Source organism: Amphibalanus amphitrite, unplaced genomic scaffold (assembly GCF_019059575.1).
Source record: "Amphibalanus amphitrite isolate SeventyFive unplaced genomic scaffold, NRLGWU_Aamphi_draft 000666F_arrow, whole genome shotgun sequence".
Lineage (NCBI taxonomy): Eukaryota > Metazoa > Arthropoda > Thecostraca > Balanomorpha > Balanidae > Amphibalanus > Amphibalanus amphitrite.
In genome coordinates this window covers 10,063-31,193 of record NW_024882160.1, presented here as the reverse complement: position 1 = coordinate 31,193, position 21,131 = coordinate 10,063, and the positions used below count along the sequence as shown (strand labels likewise).

The 21,131-nt window shown below is 46.9% G+C and overlaps 1 protein-coding gene and 1 long non-coding RNA gene across 4 annotated transcripts; both read left to right on the top strand.

The window, feature by feature from the left end:
- Positions 1-658: 658 nt before the first annotated feature.
- On the top strand, positions 659-3,745 carry LOC122364273. Its single transcript, XR_006253534.1, has 2 exons — positions 659-1,128; positions 2,735-3,745. It is a non-coding gene; the product is annotated as an uncharacterized LOC122364273 (long non-coding RNA).
- Positions 3,746-4,654: 909 nt separating this feature from the next.
- LOC122364272 (probable protein phosphatase 2C T23F11.1) lies at positions 4,655-20,819 on the top strand. 3 transcript variants are annotated; one of them, XM_043334491.1, is made up of 6 exons: positions 4,655-4,873; positions 11,937-12,165; positions 12,419-12,624; positions 14,259-14,484; positions 18,435-18,526; positions 18,849-20,819. In XM_043334491.1, exons 2-6 carry the CDS (start codon positions 11,979-11,981, stop codon positions 19,113-19,115), a joined length of 978 nt encoding a protein of 325 aa, XP_043190426.1. In that variant the 5' UTR covers positions 4,655-4,873; positions 11,937-11,978; the 3' UTR covers positions 19,116-20,819. The 3 variants fall into 3 exon arrangements, with proteins under 3 accessions (XP_043190426.1, XP_043190427.1, XP_043190425.1); XM_043334492.1 differs by lacking the exon at positions 4,655-4,873 and adding an exon at positions 10,088-10,369; XM_043334490.1 differs by lacking the exon at positions 4,655-4,873 and adding an exon at positions 11,620-11,723.
- The last annotated feature ends 312 nt before the right edge of the window (positions 20,820-21,131 follow it).

Here is a 21,131-nt window from a genome sequence, read left to right as displayed (position 1 = left end):
CTTGATGAGACGAACACACTGGTGGTCGAATTTTTCAAATCGGGCCATAAACAAAGATTCTACAGGGTACGCAGTATTTTGACCTCTCAAGGTCAAACGGTTTGACCTAGGAAAAAAAAGGTCACCATTTTCGAACTTAGCGTGCCATGGGCTATCTGTATTCCAATTTTGAGCGAAATCATTACTCGAATTTGAATCCGAATACGAATACGACGCTAACTTTATGGACATAACGCAAACGTCGAAAAAAATCGCCCGACCGCCGCAAACCACACACAAAAACGCCGATGCTTTCTTTGACAACGGGAGAGCTTCAGGCTAGAAGAAGCGGCCGCTTAAGTTGACTTGCCTTGAGTTGACTTAAATATAAATGTTTTCATAATCCTTCTATCCCATTCATATGCTTCTATCCCATTCTCATCCTCATTCCTCAATCTTCAGTTCACAATCTGGACGATAATTGGCTTTCAAACAAGTGACGTCATCAAACCAACTTTTGTTATTATTACGAAAACAAAATATGTGGCTTGACTCGTTTACAAATTCTGCGCGTGAATCGCGGATTTGTGCCATTTCGATTCCGTGCCATTTCAGTTGGGCAAACTAGGCGGCGGGAATCAAAATATGGAGGCATCAAAATATTGATTCTATTGGGCGGAGCTTTGACCATATATGGGCATAGAATCAATATTTTGATTCAATTTGGGACATTCCCACCTTCAGACGACCCGTTACGGCGGAAATAACCCCCATGACGGCGAGATTTTTTGACAAGTCAAAACAAAAAACTTCCCCGCTTCAATTTTTCGCTGCATGGCTATCAGCCGTTTGTCGCGCGTACCTTTACGAATGGCATAAAGATTTCGCCGCCATAATTCAACAAAAACGTGCTGATAAAACTTGCTCTGTTTATCATTAACGACGAGCCTTTGTATTTTTTTCATAATTTTGTCTAAAAGAAAATAAAAAATGCGTTATTTAGTTGTATAATTCATTTATAAGAAATATTCTTTTTCTTTGTATCTAGCCACGATTTCCGGTTCCCGCCATTTCGCGCCGGCGTCGTGGGTGTGTGGATGCAACGTAGTGCTCCCGGTTTTATTTTGTCTAAGCGACCTTTTCTGACGTGTAAGTAACAATGGATCATATTTTAAGATACTTTGAAGTGTGTTTTTCAATTTCAGGCATGTGATCTTAACGTTTCTTACCGAAAACTCGTTTTAAGAGATGGTTTTAGGAACATGGCGCGGTAGCGACGTCAGCGGCGCGGGACGCCTTCTCACTCTTCTATTGTCTTTTTAAGCTATATTTTTTTGAAAATGATGTCTTAGGTGTAGTATTTCAGTGAAATATGATGTCCTTTAAAAGTTACGGTATAAATTAGGTACAAGAAGCCTAATGTTTTGTCTCACCTGATAGAATTGTTGGGTGGACTCATGAAATGGGGGCAGTGCATGTCCAGTATTTTACATAATTTGGATGTTTTAGCCTCTGCTTGTGTCTCACTCACCCAATTGTTGCTACAACTTTAATTTGTAGCATTTAAATTTTTAATGGCAACTAGGTTATTGACTTGTTCCGAGTCAAGATTGAAAGGTCGTAGTGCATGTTCGTGTTTGCCTTATCTAAATAGTAGGTATGTATGCTTGGCTTGTAATTGCTTCGCCGATTTTTGCTACATATTTAATGATGCTTACTTTAAGTGTAACAAAAGCAAGTTGCTGAATGGTGTAAGCCATATTTACATTATGCGTGATCTTCAAGAAAATTATGTGTCTAATGTACGGCAGTCCAGGGAATGCTGGATAGTTAAAGGGACCCTCCCACCTTAACATTAGTTTTGAGTTGAGATAGCCAAGTTTGCGGCCAGGCTCAGAAACCACCATTTATCCTGGTCGCAACCCCCGCAGCTTTATGGTGTTCAAGAAATTTCTTCCCTTTACTTGCAGGGTGGGACCAGCGTGGTCCCTATCTCTTAACCATTACGGGAATCTGATGACGTCATCAGGCTTTCGAACGTCCGTTAAATGTTTGACTAAAACGTTTTGTAGCACGCGGTGGTATATGCTGCTTTGCGCGCAACAAATGCCGCACTTTCAAATAAAGTCGCTAGGAACAGCGGAGATCCCAAAAAGTAAACAAAAGTATAAGTCTAATATCTTGAAAACCGGTGAATATTTTTCGATGAAATTTGGTAGATATGCGTTTTTGCTCTTTCTGAACCGAGCGACATCACTTTCATGCCAATTCATTAACTTTTTTGAAGGTGGGAGGGTCCCTTTAATTTTCAGGATTGTCCATGCCAAAGTTAATTTTAGAGGCCAGTTTTATCAACACAAATAGCTGCCTGCTGAAATTTTTTGCCTTAAGACTGTTTCACATATGGAGCGTTAACATGATGGGCACGTAAAAGGATAGGGCTGTACCGTTCATGCTCTGTATGTGAAGTAACTTTTAAACAAAAAAAAAAAAATCCAGCAGTCACCTATTTTTCTGTTGGTACAACTGGCCTCAGATCTACTTTTTTGGCAGAATTTATATAATTGCATGAGATGACAGTTGTTGGCGCACCTGGTGGCGTTCAGTGGAAATTTAAGTGACATTAAGTATTTAATTTTTTATTAAATACATTCTAAAATTAATAGTTGCTGAACAAGGGGAATAATAACACATATAGTTTCCTAATTTATTGTCCACAAATGTCCTAATTATTGTGTTCTGTTGTTTGCTGCAGGTCAACCAAGGATCAAACACTGGTCGTTGCGGGGATCGGCTTCAGAGGGCCAAGGATGGCGTCTTGAATCGCTGTTTAGTCGACAGGCAACTGTATGACGCCATCCCTGTCAACCAGAGCGTCGACTGAAGTAGGGCGGCGTTGCGCGGACCTGGCCGCACCCGACCAACCGGCGGAGTACCTGACTCGGGCTGGGCGGAGACTACCTACATCACGACCTTTTGAACTTTGATCTCGTGGCGAGAAACAATATGACGTAAGGAAGTGTGTATGTGGCTGGCGGGGCCGAGGGTGAAATGCGCCACGTGTTTATCCTGCCGGATGACGACAGCGTCACCAACCTGTCAAAGAACGAGCTGGTGCAGCGCGTGATGACTGCTATCTCGTCCCTAGAACCGGAGTAGAAAAACGTGCGCATAGCCCAGATGAAGCGAACCAAAACACAGACAGGACTGATAGCTTTTCGGTCGAGAATGTTCTGAAGATGCTGATCAGTAGACCAATTGGTGACCGTTTTCGGTGGTAATATGGGATCTTGTGGTGTTCCAAAGCGACCTGCTTTGGGTGTGGACATAAGTGGCTCAACCTGACAGGATTGATGTTTTAGGTAGCCGTGCTAATCATAAACCCTATATTGAGTGTATCTGTACAAATTTTGTTTATATTTATTTCATGTATTTGATTCGAAACCGAAAATTGCTGTTTGTAATTAGGCAACATCGAGACGTTGAGGTCATTCTCCAGACGTTTATTTGTTTTTTTCTCACCTGTCCGCGGTATGTCTTATTGGTTAGGTCTCAGTTTCAAATATTATTAACTGCATGTTTTGCAAATACGTAGCCATATTGAATAAGAGACGTGTCCTAAAAGTGAGTATTGCTTTGCATGGGATGTGAGCATCAACGACAGGGCTTTGTGATGGCAAATATGTGGCAATTGCAGGGATCGTTGTGAAATGTGTTATGAATATCATCGTATTATTTGCGAATGCAAATACATCCGTGTATCATATTTTCATTCAAATTGTGCAATTTGTGCAACGGGCTTGAGTATATTGTTCGGCGAAATATCTCCTACTGTACTCCACAGAAATGGGACGGGATACAGATGCGTAGAAACACATTCATGAACACGTGAAAGACGATAAGTTAACTTTTTTTTACTCAAAATCAATGCTACAAAGCAGGGATGTGGAGCCGTGAAAATGTCAGACGGCTTCGGCTCCGGAGGAAAAAATCGGCTCCAGCTCCGGCTCCGGCTCCGAGTAAAATGGTCGGGCTTCGGTTCCGGCTCCGACTCAGTACAACCCCTATACAAAGGTCAGCACGGCTCCCTTCACGCATTCCCTCGAAGGCTTGCAGCTTTGAGCAGGGAGCCAGGGTGAGTGCTGAAAATCCCTGGTCTACCGTGGGAATAAGGTCTAGAAAAAAATTACACGATCCTGTGCTGATAATATCTTAATGAATTTATTGAATTTGCATTATTTGCACACAAGAAACATCCCATAAATCAATTTAAAGGGTGAAGTACGTCTGCAGAAAGTCAGTTCGCAGAATCAATATATTGATAAACCAGCTGATTTCAGAATCAAAATAATGATTAGCCAGCTGTTTGCAGAATCAAAATATTGATTCTCGCCGGGATTAGCCGCCGTGATGAATCAATATCTTGATTATTTTCAAGACACTTTCCAAAACTAACCAAAGAGGTTAGGGCTATTGTTTCGTGCCTGGTGGGCAGCTTCAACGTTGCTCTTCATTTTGTGAAGAAACTATCTTGAAATTGTAGCCGGTTGCTGAAGAATTGACGTTTCTGTGATGGTCTGCACGTATGCCCATATATGGTCAAAGCTCCGCCCACTAGAATCAATATTTAGATGCCTCCATATTTTGATTCCCGCCGCCTAGTTTGCCCAACTGATTTGTATGTAATGTAAGGGTAATTATTCTTGAAATAGGCAATTTTCTTGAGCTTCACGCATCGAGATTTGTGGAAAGGAGGATATAAATCGTCTGCATATCAATCTGCTAAGCTGTTAGACATAAATTTGGCAGTTGTTTTTTTGTACTCAACAGGAAACGAATTCCGTTTGATAAGGGAGTTCGAATTGAAATAGACAACTGCAAAATTTAGAGGAAGGTGAGCATTTCCTTTATCAAGATGTATAAGTGATTTTTTTTTCAGGGTTTTCGTTTAACGATAAACACTTAAATAGGTACAGTCCACAGCAGAAGTTATGTGTGGTTTCAGTCATGGGTATGTTCTCCAGCTTAGGAACGATCAACCAGACTACAATGAAACTTTAAATGTAGCTTATATGTATCGTCACCCTTGCAGCTGCAACTTAAGCTATTGACATCTTCTTTTCGATCACTCCGCATTGAACAATCGCCAGTCAAAGCCAACCGTTGAGATTGGTAAAATCCTACATTACTTTAGCGGTGGGCTGTACCTCTAACCTCGGTACCTAGCATGCCGAAGTCAAAGTTCATACTGAGCCATCAAAATTCAAAATACATCAGTAGGCGGAACTATGGTCAAGCGTACCCATTTTCGGGAACGCATTTTCGTTCCCATGTTTGGGAACGATAAACCCAAATATGGGAACGCCATGTAGGCATTATTTAAAACAAGAAAAAGAACCGTTAAATGACGTCCAAAAAATATAAAACGATGGTGAACCGCCTGATATTTGTCTCAATATTGTTGGGAAAGAGTTTGATATTGTAAGGCCCATCGTAGTTTCAAATCGTTCCCCTATTTCTAAAGCAGTCCATCGTCCGGGCCGCGAGCCCAAATTTGGGAACGCTCTCGTACACTGGCGCTGCAAGCGTTCCTTATTATGGGAACGGCGTACCCAAAATTGGGAACGATTTCACCGACGCCTTTCAGGGGCTCTTTTCATTAACAAGCATCACGTCCAACGCCGCAAATTATTGTTAACGCAACAATCATCAGATGACCTTTCCGGCAAGACCGTCGCATGTTTCGCCCGGTCTTCTGCGCTTTTATTCCCGTCGATCTCGCAGCGGGCACGCCCCCCTCTGCAGGATTACGTAATTCACAACGCTCAGCGATGTTCAACAAGGTCTTCCATACCTATATCCACCGTCCGCGCTGAGGGTGGAGACATGTCAAGCACCTGTCTGTTTATCACCGATAGTTGACGAGTACAAGGAAGTATCCAAAAATGGGAACGCTGAATATGTTACACCCTCAAAACACCTAGTCCCAATGAAAATCTAGTTTTTTCCTTTCTTGATGATTGTAAGTGGCAAAAGGCCTGGTAGGATGGGCACGAGGAATTATCGAAATCAGCATAAAAATTATAAATAAGCCACACAGAGCGAGCTATATAAGAGAAATTCCCCCAAAACGATCACGCTTAGAAACACGGAAGACAAAAACCACGCTCATGACGCTCCTTATAAAACAGTCGGTGACACACCAGGGAAATAAGCTAAAATTAGAGCGCTCTATTTATTGCTCCCGCTACTTCACCGTCTCCCATAGGGTCCTGTGTTGAGCTGGTGTCGAGGCTCTAAAAATGACGCCGATTTTTGCACCCTTCTCACGAAAACCGCTCGGACCGCCTGGAAACCAATTGTTCCGCTCTAAAAATTTCATGATCGACGGGAAAATGAATGAGGAAAAGATTGGTCCTGAAATAATTCTGAACTCCCTGTAGAACATATCGAAATATGGCTGCAAACTAGGAGCATGTCAAAATCGACAAAACAATACAAATAAACTTACCGGGATTTTTTTATTTTCCATGCATCTGTGTATGAAATCAGTCGGTTTTTCGGAAAAATCATCTTCTGTTTAATAAATAATTCCACAATTGCAATCGAGAAAAAAAAACATTTCCGCTGTGACAGCAGTTTTGGCATTGTGCCAGTAGTGTGGCGTGCGCGGTGCTGCGTGGTCGTCGGGACGGAGTTGTGAGTATTTTCGGTGTTTTAAATGGTTGATGGCCATTTGAACCAGCTTCATATTATTTCCTACAAATTTTTACATCAAATTATTGCTTTGAAAGACCATTGAAACCCCTTATCTCTTCATGAAGCACGATCATATTCATCGTCGACGAAAATGGCGCGGGACTCCATGTGCATTCCGATAGAAATAAATCGTAATTTAAATAATATTCGATGATAATTATCATATTCTAGTGACACATTTTCATAAAATAAGGCATAAACTTTGCAAGGAAGTCAACATTGGATAATTGAATTCTTATTTTTCTCAAATATCCTTGTAGTAGTCAAATGGCTCAATTGTTAGATAGATGTAAGTATATGTTTTGGCTTGATGTTTGCTGTGAAACCACCCAGCCACTTGCTGGTTGAGTGGTTTTCTGATAATTACCTGATAATCATTTCTCCTTTTCCTTAAAAGAAACTAAAATTCCTTTCAAAGTAATCCATTTTAAGGAAAGGCGGCCTGCTCATTGCATTTCATGTTCTTGTTTTGTTATTGCTGGCAGTATTTTGATACAATAATGCAATAGGTATGAATTTTTTGCAATAATAAAACCTAAGACGAACTTAGTTAATGCGTCAATCAAACACCCAACAGAAAGATTGTGAGTCCTTGTGACGTGAAGTAGAATATTCTATGAATGTGTTATAAAGAATATGCCAAATATTAAATTAATTATTATTTGATACCAATAGCTGAGCAGGTGAATTATGCCACAATATAATTTCATTTTCTGGTTTTGAAATAGCCGGCAGTATTTTACTTCAACAAATGTAATATACATGGAATACATGTTGTTATGTTACCTATGTTAAAAGTTTAATAACAGCCAACAGAAGGAGCTGTTTCAGCAGATAATGTTTGTACCTTATGCATTACCTTTCTTTTCTGCAGGACCATGCTTCCGCTGGGTGGTCGACATTTGCCTCCTGAAGAAGTTGAGCAACATGAAGACCACCAGATGAGGTGTCTGCAGTTCATGTGGAACTCTGCAGACTACAAGTGTTATGCCAACCACAACCAAAGTGCTGTGATCATGGAGGTATGAACCTCATGACAACACTTCAGATTTGCAGTTGAACCAAAGTGTGATTCAAACCACCTGTGGCATCTCACTCAATGTGTGAACAGTGTGATTATTGTGCAGTGTTCAGCTGCAACTAAGACATTTATTAGTGACTTGTTTTGCAATTAGCCACCAAAAGCATTTTTTGGGCTGGCTGCTGTAATTTGTTGTGCACTGCGCAATAGTGGTAGTGTTTTGTCACTTGTCAAGTTGTCAGTTGTGCATGTTGCATGTTTCTCTTCCCTCGGCCCTCATTATCAGTTAAGTGGTGAATTGGCATCACTCAGTCTCCCCAGATCTCCATTGACTGTCTGTCAACCACCTAACTTGAGATGGTATTTGCTAATAGTGTCAGAAAAGAAGTGATTGTAGACATTTTTAGGAATATGAGCTCCGTTTCATGCGTGTTCCAGTGGTCATTTTGTCACATGTCCCATAGTGTAATAAATGGAAACTGTTGTTCCCTTTTGAAGGTACTCGCGGATGCAGAAAGCGTTGGGCCTAATTATTAAACGCACCCTCCTATCAGCGACGCACGAAATCGACAAATATCATCCTTTTTAGAACAGGAGAAAACGAAAACTTGTGAACATAGCTGTACCTACAACAGTGCATAAGGAATTGAAATTCTGGGAGTTTTTGAAATTCGGAGAAACTGAAGTTGTCGACAGGTATGCCCCCTGCACGTCAAAGACCGCCTAAAAAACAAACGTCTACAAATGAAGGCAGTATTCGTATGTTCGTTGTAATTGCAGCAGCCTAGCAACATGTATTGCGGTCCGATTGCGAATTACACTCGTGCTCAAAAACTATGCCGGTAATTGCCAATGCACTTAGGTCATAGGTGAGGAGAGGAAGGGTTATGTCATATGTCAACATCATAGAAATGGCTTCATCTGAGCTGTGCCTATTGTAGTTGTACATAATTCAACCAATCTATGCATTTCGTTTCTTGCAATCTACTCATGCTTTCACTCCAGCTTCAGAGTAATCACTCCATATTGTACGTCTTAAGATATTGATTTCTATGGCGGTTTGCAATTACTAGCCACGTCTCACCTCAGTTTGGTGGCCCCGCATCGGCCCACTCGGCCGCTCTAAAATTGACTTACGGAGGAGGATGGTGGCTTTTATTTTAGCTTCTCCGCCGACTGCGGGGAGCGCCGTCGCCGAGGTAGGAGCAATAAGTAGCTTATGTTTGGGACTAATTTCCACGTTTAATTAACATTTTAATGTTATTTTAATTAATTCATGTTAATCTTTGACGCATTCTCTTTCTATTGATACCATCCACCGGTCTGAGAATTACTGCCTTGCTGCGTAAGGGCCGATAAAAGATCACGTTTTTAGGGGTATCTCTTCAACATGGGGCAGGAGCAATAAATAGAGCGCTCTAATTTTAGCTTATTTCCCTAGGGGTGTTCACGGGCACCGCACACTGCTGCGTGCGGTGTGTGCGGTGCGTCCAGCAGGCGTGGGGGTAGGGGATGGGTAGGCGGCTCTGACGTCACGGCTGCGTGCGGTGGACGGTCCGCTGTGGCCAGTCCCGACCGGCCACAGCGATCGCTGTGTGCGGTGACGGAAGGCTGACGTAGGGACGCAGTGGGCGGAGCTTGGAGGCTGTGTGCGGTCCGACCGCACACAGGGCCCGTGAACAGCCCTCCTGGTGTGTCACCGACTGAAAACAACGCTAAACAGCTAGCATCCAAATAAAATATGTCTTTCCGGGCTGATAAAATACAGCTGAATAATTTTCGACCACTTAAACTGAGTTTACAACAGTAGTTCGGTAAAATCACGCACGTTCTACGCGGTCGTCCGCCTCGACACCAAATGTCAACAATATTACCCCGGGACTGTCCGCGTGTTCGCTTGCATATGTCAGCATCTGGTGTCGATAGTATGAAAGTTCATAACCAGGCGAAAATTATTATACTTTACCTCAAACTAAAAAATGCTTCATTTTCCTTAAAATTGCATGTTAAATGTCGTATAACCCATATTTCCACCATTCTGTCATTTTCAAAAAATCATTAAAAATATCATTCCACGGTCAATTTCCTCCTTCCACGGTCAGATTAAAGATAACTTTATGGAGATTTAGTAGATACTTAAATCAGCGTGCACTTTTTTGAGACGTGATGCACTTTTGAGTTTTAGTGGGAGAACGGCCGAAAAATTGCCTTCCGTTCTCATAAATGGGAACGCCCGTTCCCATATTTGGGAACTCCGTTCCCAAAAATGGGGACGTTCCTATATTTGGGTACTCATGACCATAGTTCCGCCTACTGACATGCTCTTATGAATGGGAATGATTGCCCAGTGCTTTTTATCTGCCACTGAAGTTATTTACTAAATAACAAACAGGGGCAGATGAGTACCTAGCTAGTTAACCAAACATGTGGAGATAAGCAGCTAGTTAATTATTTTTCTGCTAGGTTTTTGTTTATTTTCAGACCTATTAGCTGTAGCAGCATCTGGTGATAGAAGTTGACATTTTAAAAAGAGGGAAATTGAATGTTGCGGGATTGGGATTAAGACTTAAAGAGCAGGATGGTATCACTCCACTCCTGGTTGATTATTAGGTATTGTTATAGCAGGCGTCTCACATGCTGCCACCGGTTTGGGAAAAGTCGCTAGATTCGTCAGGTCTAGAGATATTTCTACCAAGTCGCTATATAGGGTAATCACATAGCGGTGATTTCAAAAACGGAGTCAGTGTTTTTCTGAGCTGGCGGGGGGGGGCGTTTGGGGGGGGGATTGCCCCCCTTGCCGATAGCTCGGGAACGGCTGATCGGAGCCAGGCTTGCAAGGCGGCGTTGGAAAGCGGTCGAGTAGACAAGCCGGACAAGCCTAATTAGTAATGCAAACTATCATTGGGATACTAGGGAGGGGGGCGTAGGGGGGATTGCCTCCCTTGCCGATAGCTCGGGAACGGCTGATCGGAGTCAGGCTTGCAAGGCGGCGTTGGAAAGCGGTCGAGTAGACAAGCCTAATTAGTAAAACAAACTATCATCGGGATACGGGGGGGGGGGGGCGTAGGGGGCATTGCGCCCCCCGTATCCGATGATAATTTGCATTACTAATTAGGCTTGTAATTAGGAGCGATTTCCAACGCCGCCTTGCAAGCCTGGCCCCGATCAGCCGTTCCCGAGCTATCGGTCAAGGGCAACACCCCCCCCCCCCCACACACACACACACACGCCACCCCAGTATCCCGATGATAGTATTCATTACTAATTAAGTAATTAGGCTTGTCTACTCGAACGCTTTCCAACGCCGCCTTGCAAGCCTGGCTTCGATCAGCCGTTCCCGAGCTATCGGCAAGGGGGGCAATCCCCCCTACGCCCCCCCCCCCCAGTATCCCGATGATAGTTTGCATTACTAATTAGGCTTGTCTACTCGACCGCTTTCCAACGCCGCCTTGCAAGCCTGGCTCAGATCAGCCGTTCCCGAGCTATCGGCTAGGGGGGCAATCCCCCCCTACGCCCCCCCAGTATCCCGATGATAGTTTGCATTACTAATTAGGCTTGTCTACTCGACCGCTTTCCAACGCCGCCTTGCAAGCCTGGCTCCGATCTGCCGTTCCCGAGCTATCGGCAAGGGGGCAATCCCCCCCTACGCCCCCCCAGTATCCCGATGGTTGCATTACTAATTAGGCTTGTCTACTCGACCGCTTTCCAATGCCACCTTGCAAGCCTGGCTCCGATCAGCCGTTCCCGAGCTATCGGCAAGGGGGGCAATCCCCCCCAAACGCCCCCCCCCCCCCCGCCAGCTCAGAAAAACACTGACTCCGTTTTTGAAATCACCGCTATGTGATTACCCTATATAGCGACTTGGTAGAAATATCTCTAGACCTGACGAATCTAGCGACTTTTCCCAAACCGGTGGCAGCATGTGAGACGCCTGCTATCATAATACCGATTATTAAGCCTATTGGTAATGCTTTTGAATAGATAGTGTGTTATTTATGCTGCCCACTGTAGAGTGTAGGTAATAAGGTATTATGTAGGTATATTGCACTTGCAGTCAAGTTTTGTTTGATAATAATTTGTGTTGATAGGGTTATAGTAAAGGATTTCATCAGATCAGTTACTTTTCACCTTTACCTCCAGCTAGTTTGTTTAACCAATGGTTCTATCCTTGTCACAGATGGATCTCTGAGTGTCACGCAGCTCCGCCCTAGACGCCACCATGGGTCAGATGCTCTCGGAGCCCGTCACCCACAAGGAGACACACAGCCTGGGGTCGGATGCCTACAGAGTTGGCTCCAGCTGCATGCAGGGATGGAGGGTGACCATGGAAGATGCTCACACGCACATCCTCTCCCTGCCCGATGACCCATCTGCAGCGTTTTTTGCTGTTTTTGATGGACATGGAGGTGAGTGCTTCGGTTGAATAGATGGCATTTCAGAATTAGTGGTGGAAGAGAAATTGCCTGTAGTTTGTGCCAGCTCCGTTTTTTTATAGACATTTTACACTTGTTATGGCGTTGTTTTTTATCCATGCATTGTGATGACATGGTATCTTATTTGTCCAAGATGCCCAAACTTTTCACCAGTCCACCTGCAACTTGTATCTGCTCATTAATAGGCATATGCCCTTGACATGTGATCCTCGTTTCTCCATTTCAGGCGAGAAAGTAGCGCAGTATGCCAGCCGGCACCTGCACAAGGTGGTGGTGCGACGGCCCGAGTACGAGAAGGGGCGCGTCTCGGAGGCGCTCAAACAGGCCTGTCTGGAGATTGACCGGATGATGCTGGCCGACGAGGTGCTGAAGGATGACCTGGCCGGCACGACGGCCGTCAGCGTTCTCATCCGCGACGGCACCCTCTACTGCGTGAGTAAAGGGTGGAAGGGACAGGATGGGGTCGTAAATGGACATCTACTGTGTGAGTGAAAGGCGTGGTTGGAGAGGTTGGGAGGCGGGAGTCTTTATCCGGATATAACCCTCTGCTGCGTGATTGGAGGGCGGGGAGGGGACGGGCCATTCTCGGCCATCTACTGCACTGTGAGTGGAGGGCTTGAAGCCGAGAGGTGGGGGCAGAGGGGGGGGTCGAGGCGGGGTCTGTATATCAGCTGATCATCTCACTTTGCTGTGTGGGTGGGACGGCGGGGGCTTGGTATGTATTCAGATTCTCAACTATCTGGAGAATGGTTGGCGTACCTATTTGATTTAAGGCGGGGTGCAGTGTACATAGTTTCTCCATCTACTATGTGACCCGTGGGTTTTAGGAGTGGGGCGTCGGTGTGTGGTTAAGAGCGGGATATCCTCAGCTTATAACATAGGGCAGACGCGGGCACCACGAGATGCATGGTAACACCCAGAAACGGACCGGTCGTTTTTAATTATATACTTTAAACCGTGGTATTTTAGCTGGGCGTTGGCTGGCCGTCACTATTGTGTACCGACTCTGCCCTTGGCCCTGGTAGCCTGTCGCCTTTATCTGGGCGGTAGCCGATACGGGTATCCGTTCGGTGTGTGATCGAACTGGCGACGGGTGCGTGACTCAGCACGGCGACACCGATAGGACCGGCGCCGGTTTTCACGGACAGACTGGCGCCCGCATATCGACCCCTGTGGGTGAAATCACACCCGGTGACCGGGCGCAGTTCTGCGAGCGGTCGTGACCGGCCGCAGTCCGCACACTATGACACGAGCGAGGAGGGGGCGGAGTGGGCGCGATGGGTGCAGTGGCTCACCTTCCCTTCTGCGGTCTGAGCCTCCTCGATATGTTATATTATTAATGTTAATTTTATTTTTGCGGTATTTTTTGTGTCGTTGCGAGGTATGAAACACGTGTGCACGTGCGCGCTAATGCTAATGCATGTATTATGAGCTGCACTAGAAAATGTGAGTCGATACCGGACCCAGATGTGCTAGTTGACAGCGCCCCACGTCGTCTTGTTGATTTCTTGGTTGCTTCGGTCAGCAAGACTTGCACGCGAGTAGGGCGAGCGGTAACCGCTGTGCAGCGTGATGCAATGCGGAAAAACAGAGGTCGGTCCGAGGTTCGGTCGGCTGCTGGCTGGCCGGGTAGCCGATCTGACTGTTGGAACCGACTGCGGGCTACTAAAAGCAACTTGCTGCTGCGCGAGGAACCTAAAATCGATACGTAGTTGGGTATGCACAAGATAACGTTCTTAATACTGGTATTGCGATGGTGCTACACAAAGGAATAAAAATACGCGGTTGTTATTGAATTTCTGAAAAAAAGAATGAAATACGGATTCTCCACGAATGTGACGGATTCTCCAATGTATTTTGCCCCCATTGTTTAACAATAAACAATAAGTGTATTTCATATTATATATTTGTCGGATAATAACTGATATATTTTAGGAAGATTTATACCTGTGATGGGTTGGAATGTAAATGATTTAGTGTTTGATCGGTTTATCCAACTGTTTTCCCTAACTTTCTGACTGAGTGGAGTACCGTAACTGACCGGTTGTTGCTCCCCCGGCCGGCAGGCGAACGTGGGTGACTCGCGCGCCATCGCCAGCGTCGGTGGCCAGCTCGAGGTGCTCTCGTTCGACCACAAACCCAACAACAAGACAGAGGTGGAACGGATCACCGCCGCCGGCGGCTGGGTGGAAGGCAACCGCGTCAACGGCAACCTGGCCCTGTCGCGCGCGCTTGGCGACTTCATCTTCAAACGGAACGAGGAGAAGACCCCCGAGGAACAGGTGGTGACAGGTCAGTCATGTGACGAATGGTGATATGATAGTGCAGTGGTGACGGGTGTTGGGTGGTGACAGGTCAGGTCAGTCATGGTAACGGCTGGTGATAGTGCAGTGGGGTTTGTAGTCATTGGTGCATGAGTAGTGAGGGTGACAAGTCAGTGATGTCAGGTAGTGGCATGTCAAGAGTGTCAGCTGTTGATTTGTATTTAGGCCGAGCGCTCATAGCTTCTGGTGGGGGAGGGAACGGGGTGGCGTTTGGAGCGGTGGATTTAGAAGGCTAGAACGCTTGGTGGGATCGCCGTTGTGGAGGTCTGAAGGATTTGAAGGCGATGGGAGTAAAGGGACTTGTCTCGGTCCGGGAGCCCGCAGAGCGACCTTGCGTGTCTGTATACGGGTGCGGGCACGCTCGCGCGGCGTGGCGCCGATCTGTTTATACAGCACCACCTTTTTCGGATCGTACCACGGTCAGTCTGTCGCCTCTGCCCGTCGCCACGGCCGCTATTTCCGCATTGTATTCCTGGCTGATGTTCTCCGGTTTTTATCCGGGGCCCGGCACAGTGGCGGGACTCCTACCAAATGTTGTCGCCCGTCGCTTTTGATTTTTTTTCTTCTTCATATATATTATATTTCATGACACATGACATGAGATGCAGACAACGACGAAACGCACAACGTTTCCAAACTCCCACTTCTCCCCACACAACACATTCCCACCGATCTCGCTCGCGGCGGGCTCAATTGCGGACTCAAGTCGCTTACAATTATGTCTTAGGCGAAACCATGTGAAAAATATATTCCTCTTATGCTTATTTGCTCACGTAAGGAACATAGCTCGGAGCCATAATGCCAATTTTCTATCCGGTTAGGCATCACCTTCGAGCATGCCTAAAAGCGTTGGGAATGGCTAGTGCTACTGAACTGGCATAAATCGGGGACAGGTTTGCTGCCATTGACTCATCATGCGGATGCCTTGAGAGTAACCCGTATGTAGGTCACTGGTTACGACCGTACGATATATTGGTACGCGTCATGCTGGTACATGTTAGTCGTCTTGGAGTTCCCATTAATCTTTGAAAGTTGGAAAAACAAATATTCAGCGTCTAGAGCCCCTTATTAATCATTCAAAGGTAAAAGCCATCGGTAATCTATATGTGGTAGCTGGAACGCGCCTTTTATTTATTTGGAGATGTGGTACCTAACCCTAACGTGTGTCAATGAGGTAGCTAACGTGCGTGAAGTTTGTTCACTCTGAGGAAAAGATTTTGGAATGGTGCGAAAGGCCATTGCATTGGAATCCAAGGAAATGCGTAAAAACCGTCCCCATACTGCAAGACACTACATCATCATGTAGAATATCGTTGCATGACATGACTTGTCCTTTCTGAAAAAAATATCTGAGCGTCGTTGAACTGTAGGCGCGCTGATCATTTTGGCGTGAGCTGCATGCTGAATATTTTTTAGTTCAAGTTCAACAAAAGTTCACAGTTGCCTACATTCATTTTTGTTTTGTGATGTTTTCGTTTGTGTGATTTTGAAGTTTTTGTTTTGCCTTTTTATTTGCCTCAAATCAGAAGTCAAAATTGATTTTGTTTTGTGGAATGTCCACTTAAGTTGAATAGTAAAGTACATCAAAATATTCGAAATGCATCTCCAGATTTTCGTTATTTTGTGTTTGGCTATTGCAAGCTGCCATGCAAGGGCATTACACGTGATTCAGAATGAATCTGTTCCTGTGAAGCCTGAGACCACCCCCGAGTCATCCAATGTCGATGCCGCAAGCAAAGAGACGCCACGTCCCAAAGTATACATGCGCGTTATCAACAGCGCCAACGAGCGTAAGCGCCGGTCGCTTCCCGAATACCACAGCAGGGTGGTTCCCCATTATCGGGAAAGTATCCGAGTGAGGGCACCTGAGGCAGTCCACCCAGTTCCCGTGCACTTGCAACTGAATGATGCAGTGGAAGGTTCTTTGCATCACAGCGGAGGACATTCGGGCTTTAAGCCGTTAGCACTGCCGGGTGGTGATGAAGATCTTGAAGATCAGCCGAGCTTTTTTGAGGACGATGAAGATGACGCTGGCCACGAGGATCTCGGTCATCATGTCATCGGTGAGGATGAGCACCATCCTGCTGGTCACCACGTGGATCATCACCATGCCGATGAGCATCACTCTGGTGAGCACCATGTGGATCATTTTGCGGATGATCCCCATGCGGATGATCATTCTGATCATGTCAGCGAGGAAGACGAGAATGAAGAGCATGAAGATGAGGAGCATGATGACGAAGAGGATATAGAGCAGGAGGAGGAGGAGGAGGAGCAGGAGCATGAGGATGATGAACATGAAGACGAGGAGCATGATGATGAACATGAAGACGAGGAGCATGAGGATGATGAACATGAAGACGAGGAGCATGAGGATGATGAAGAGGAGAAAGAGGAGGACAAATAAGTGCGCGCGCTGCTTTCTGGCAATTGTATCTTTTGACAAGTACTGTTCTATGATGCGATGTTACGTACAGTGATTTTTTCTTCAATATCATTTAAATTTTCTGATGTTATGAAGTACAGTACGATTTTGGTGGCAGCTTGTGCACTTCTTTTTCTCACTTACTGATCATTATTTTTGCATGTAGGATGTGCCTGATAACATTACCAATACACCATACGTAGCTTACATGTATGTTTAATACAATGCAATTTATATCGCAGATTTATCTCGCTGTTCGCCAGCATTACATGCGTATGTGTAGTTCACAGCGAAATAGGGTCACGCGGTGCCTGATCGAAGTTCCTATTAATCCATTGCGACTTGATTGCGACTTATCTCCCGTGGGGGAGAGGGGGGGGGGGCACACCATACGTATTTTGCTCGTATTTTACTCGTATTTTGTCCCGCTTATATTTATCTATAAACCCAGTTGACAGCTGGAGAGGGAAAACCGCCGGGGGGGGGGGGGGGGGGCAGAGAGTCGCCAAGGACATGCGGGGCGGAACTGTAATGGAAGATGGTACGGTTCGTAGTGCATGTCATACGATAACTTGGCGAGGGATACATCGACTTAGCTACATACAACATGCATATGAGAAGTGAGTGTGATAAATAAATTTGATATAAGCACATGCAAGATGTTAAAAAATGGGGCGACTTTTTGTAACCGCGTTTGACCTCAATTTGGTTAGACCAACACTCTACAGTGTAATGTGTTGCATTCGAATCGTCCAGTCCAGGAACACTATTGCTAGGGACTTCGGCATGAGTTGTTCAATTGAATCGATGAGTTCCTTACTGATCTGGGACAAAAGTGATAATAATAAAGAAGAATATTTTGTTATAATGATGTACCTCAGTCCACTCGATTCAGACGTTTTGTTCAATAGAGGATTGTAGTTATTGGTGCTCCCAGTGCCGGATTCGGGGCTCATTGTGTTGGCGGCAGCCGTTGGCCAAGGCCACCACCAGTCCGTCGTCCCTCAGCTGCTCCGGTCATGGGCAAATGTTGTCGGTTAGTCGCCGAGGGCTCCGGACAGCCGAGGGCATCTGACTGAGCAAGGCGTGGGCACTTGTAGGGACGCCTGTCAGTGCCGTTATTGTAGGGACGGCTGTCAGTGCCGTCCCTGCAGACTATGCAGCGGGCAGCGAGACACGCCCAGCAATTTCGCTGCTTGCAGTGCTGCCTGATGTCCTCATCGCAGTGTCGTCTCGATATGGCCTTAACTCTCAGCCCTATGTTAGCATCGTGTCCGTTAGCTGAGCGACTGTACCTTGTCGTTCCTAATGCTGGTTTGAATGTTCTGGTGTCCTGTGTGTTTTGGGTTTGTGTGCAGTGTCGTGTTTTTGCTTATCCTTTTGGTACGGCACCGCACGCTGTGCTGGCGGTAAGAGCTGTTATACGACTACCCGGTACCCCGTCGGTTACCCGTGTCCGCACTGCTCTAACTACTTATATCCTTCCTCCGCAGCGTACCCTGACGTGGAGACTCGCAACATCACCAAGGACTGGGAGTTCATCGTCATGGCCTGCGACGGCATCTGGGACGTGCTGACCAATCAGGTGAGATCACGCTGCCTCCTCGTCCTTTTCATTGGAAGCATGCCATTGAACTTGCAAGATATATAACCCCGTCTATTATTTCGCTACATTCTGTCCAGAAGAGTCCAGAAGTTACCCGCTATTCTGTCTACAGGAAGCTCTCCTGTAGCTCCATTCGTTTCACTAAACTTGTCGCCATATCAGGACGTGTCTCTACTTGACCCCACCTTTTTTGACGTGTCCTTAGGTGACAATGAGAGAAGAGGTCCCATCTGACCCCACCCTCGCCGCTGTGTCCAGATGTGGCCCCTGTCTGACCCCATCCCCGCTTCTGTCTGTACAGGAGGTGCTGGAGTTTGTACGGACCCGGATCGGCCAGAACATGGAGCCGGAGGACGTGTGTGAGGAGCTGATGACCCGCTGCCTGGCGCCCGACTGTCAGATGGGCGGCCTCGGCTGCGACAACATGACGGTGGTGCTGATCTGCCTGACGCCGGGCGGCTCGTACTCTGAGCTGGTGGCTCGCTGCGCTCAGCCGCTGCCGCCGGGCGCCGCCACCGCCGCCGCCGGCGACTCCGACACCGAGGAGGACACCAACTGCCTGCTGTAGCGGGCTGCAGCGGTTCGTATTGCAGACCAACGCCGGGCCGAAGAGCTGGCAAGCGCCGCAGGACGGACGGCTGGTGAGGGTACACTGCTGGGGATGGGTGAGCGCCCGACCGGTGTGTCCTAATCGCTGCGTCTGCGAGAGAGGTGTGAGGGGCCTATTAGACACGAGGACCAGCGGCCACAAAGCGACGCTTCTGACTGGGAGCGGCCGCCGCCCGGCCGACGCTGGGGCCACGAGTGAGAGTGAGAGGGGTCACCTGAGTGGGTCAACCCCGGACAAAAGGGTCACCCGACTGTCCATCAGTTGAGGACAGAACCGCGTGGCCAACCGTGATGCGGCAGAACAGTGTGATTGAAGAAAGTGTGCCAGAGTCGTATAAATGAAGCTCTAGTCAGCTGGAAAATTAACGTTACCTGACTAGATGCGTGCCCGGCTGTTGGATAACTCAACTGGTGCATATTATTGATTCATAATCGTTCGTTGATTTGTTAAGTTATTGTTGGACGTTGTCCGCCATCCGAGCCGAAGGAGCTGGTTCAGCCCGTGTTCATTTCGCTGAAATTTCCGTCGATAGTCACACATTGTGCGTTACTCATGTAGGGTTCATGTATCGGGTTTGGCGAGCGACCAACTATAGTGTTATTACCGAACTGGGTGGCTCGGGATGCAATCAGATATAGTTCGAGTTAGCGTTGTGTATGGAGTTGTACTGGGGATGGGACCCGTGCGTGCGGGGGGCGCCGAGACCTGACAGTGAGAGCGTTGTTGGGACCGGACCGTCACAGATTGGCTAAGTTCGTTTTGGGCGGACGAGCGCGCTGCTGATACCGAACTGTCGGACCGTGAAGGCGCAATGGGACGGGACCGTCGGACTGTGAGGGCGCCGCTGAGGTCTGACTGAGAGGTTTATTCAGCCGAGGGTGTTTGCGAGACCGGTAGACCCGTCGGGGCTGAGCGAAGCGTCGCTGGTGGGTGTTACGGTCGGAATCACGGCGGCTGACCTAGAGCACGGAACAGGTCCAGTCAGCCGTTGTCGGTATCCGTCGCAACATGCGCTGGGGATTCGTCACCGTCCGCAGCGGACCCCCAGAGATCACAGCGCCGCGTCCTGCCGTGGTGCACAGCGCCGACTGATGGACACACTGGCGACATGGCGCCGGTGTGTCGAGTGCTGACCTGTGCGGGTCGATAGCGCGCCATCACCTCACCCTCATAGCGTGGCCGCCCGCGGACCATAGCGTGGCCGTCCGCGTTCCTAGCGGCGGCCTGGCCCACATCACATTCCTCGGAACAACCATCGGGTGGCGCGCAGGCCGAGCTATAGCCTAGCCGTGCTGTAGCTGTACCGGAGTACAGCAGTTCGGCTGTTGTCGCCTATTTTGTCAGTTGTTGAAATCTAATGAAGGGTTGATAAATGCTAAGTGTGTTAAGAGTGGGAAGCTGAGTGATCGTACTGAAGAAGCGGCGAATATGGCCGGTGATTTGAGTGATGCTTGTTCAGGCGTTCCGTGCACATGCTTGTTCAATGTGCAGGCTTTCATTGTAGCATCAGGAGTAGGATGAATGATTGAATTAACATGAGTGAAGTTAGAACAGAATTAGAGTAGGTAAACGATGCATTCTTCAACGACTATTTTATTTTAAACAGCCACATTCAATGCAGATACATCGTGAATAAACACAGTCTGATAGAACCGCTGAAAATCTTCTCATTTCTCACTGGACCGGCTTCAGATCCCAGCTGGGCGAGACAATGCTCGGCGAAGGTTTCCAAACTAACCGCATTACTTCCCCCGGCTCGTATCTGTGGAGGGAACGGGAAAACTACCCTGCACAGACCACTAAGAAAGCCGCTCGCAGCAATCATGGCAGCCTCTGAAACTGCTGTGCTGCATGCTCAGAAACATTTGTGCCCTATATTATTGTAGCTTCCGAAGCCGTAATTACCAAACTGACCTCCGGAGAAGGTGCCCCCAAGACTGCCGTAGCTTCCAAGATAGCTAGTTCCAAAACCAT

Coding starts and splice junctions, on each gene's coding strand:
- LOC122364272 (XM_043334491.1), top strand. CDS start 11,979: ATGGGTCAGATGCTCTCGGAGCCCGTCACCCACAAGGAGACACACAGC. Junction 12,625..14,258: donor GCGACGGCACCCTCTACTGC/GTGAGTAAAGGG, acceptor CCCGGCCGGCAG/GCGAACGTGGGTGACTCGCG. Junction 14,485..18,434: donor CGAGGAACAGGTGGTGACAG/GTCAGTCATGTG, acceptor CTTCCTCCGCAG/CGTACCCTGACGTGGAGACT.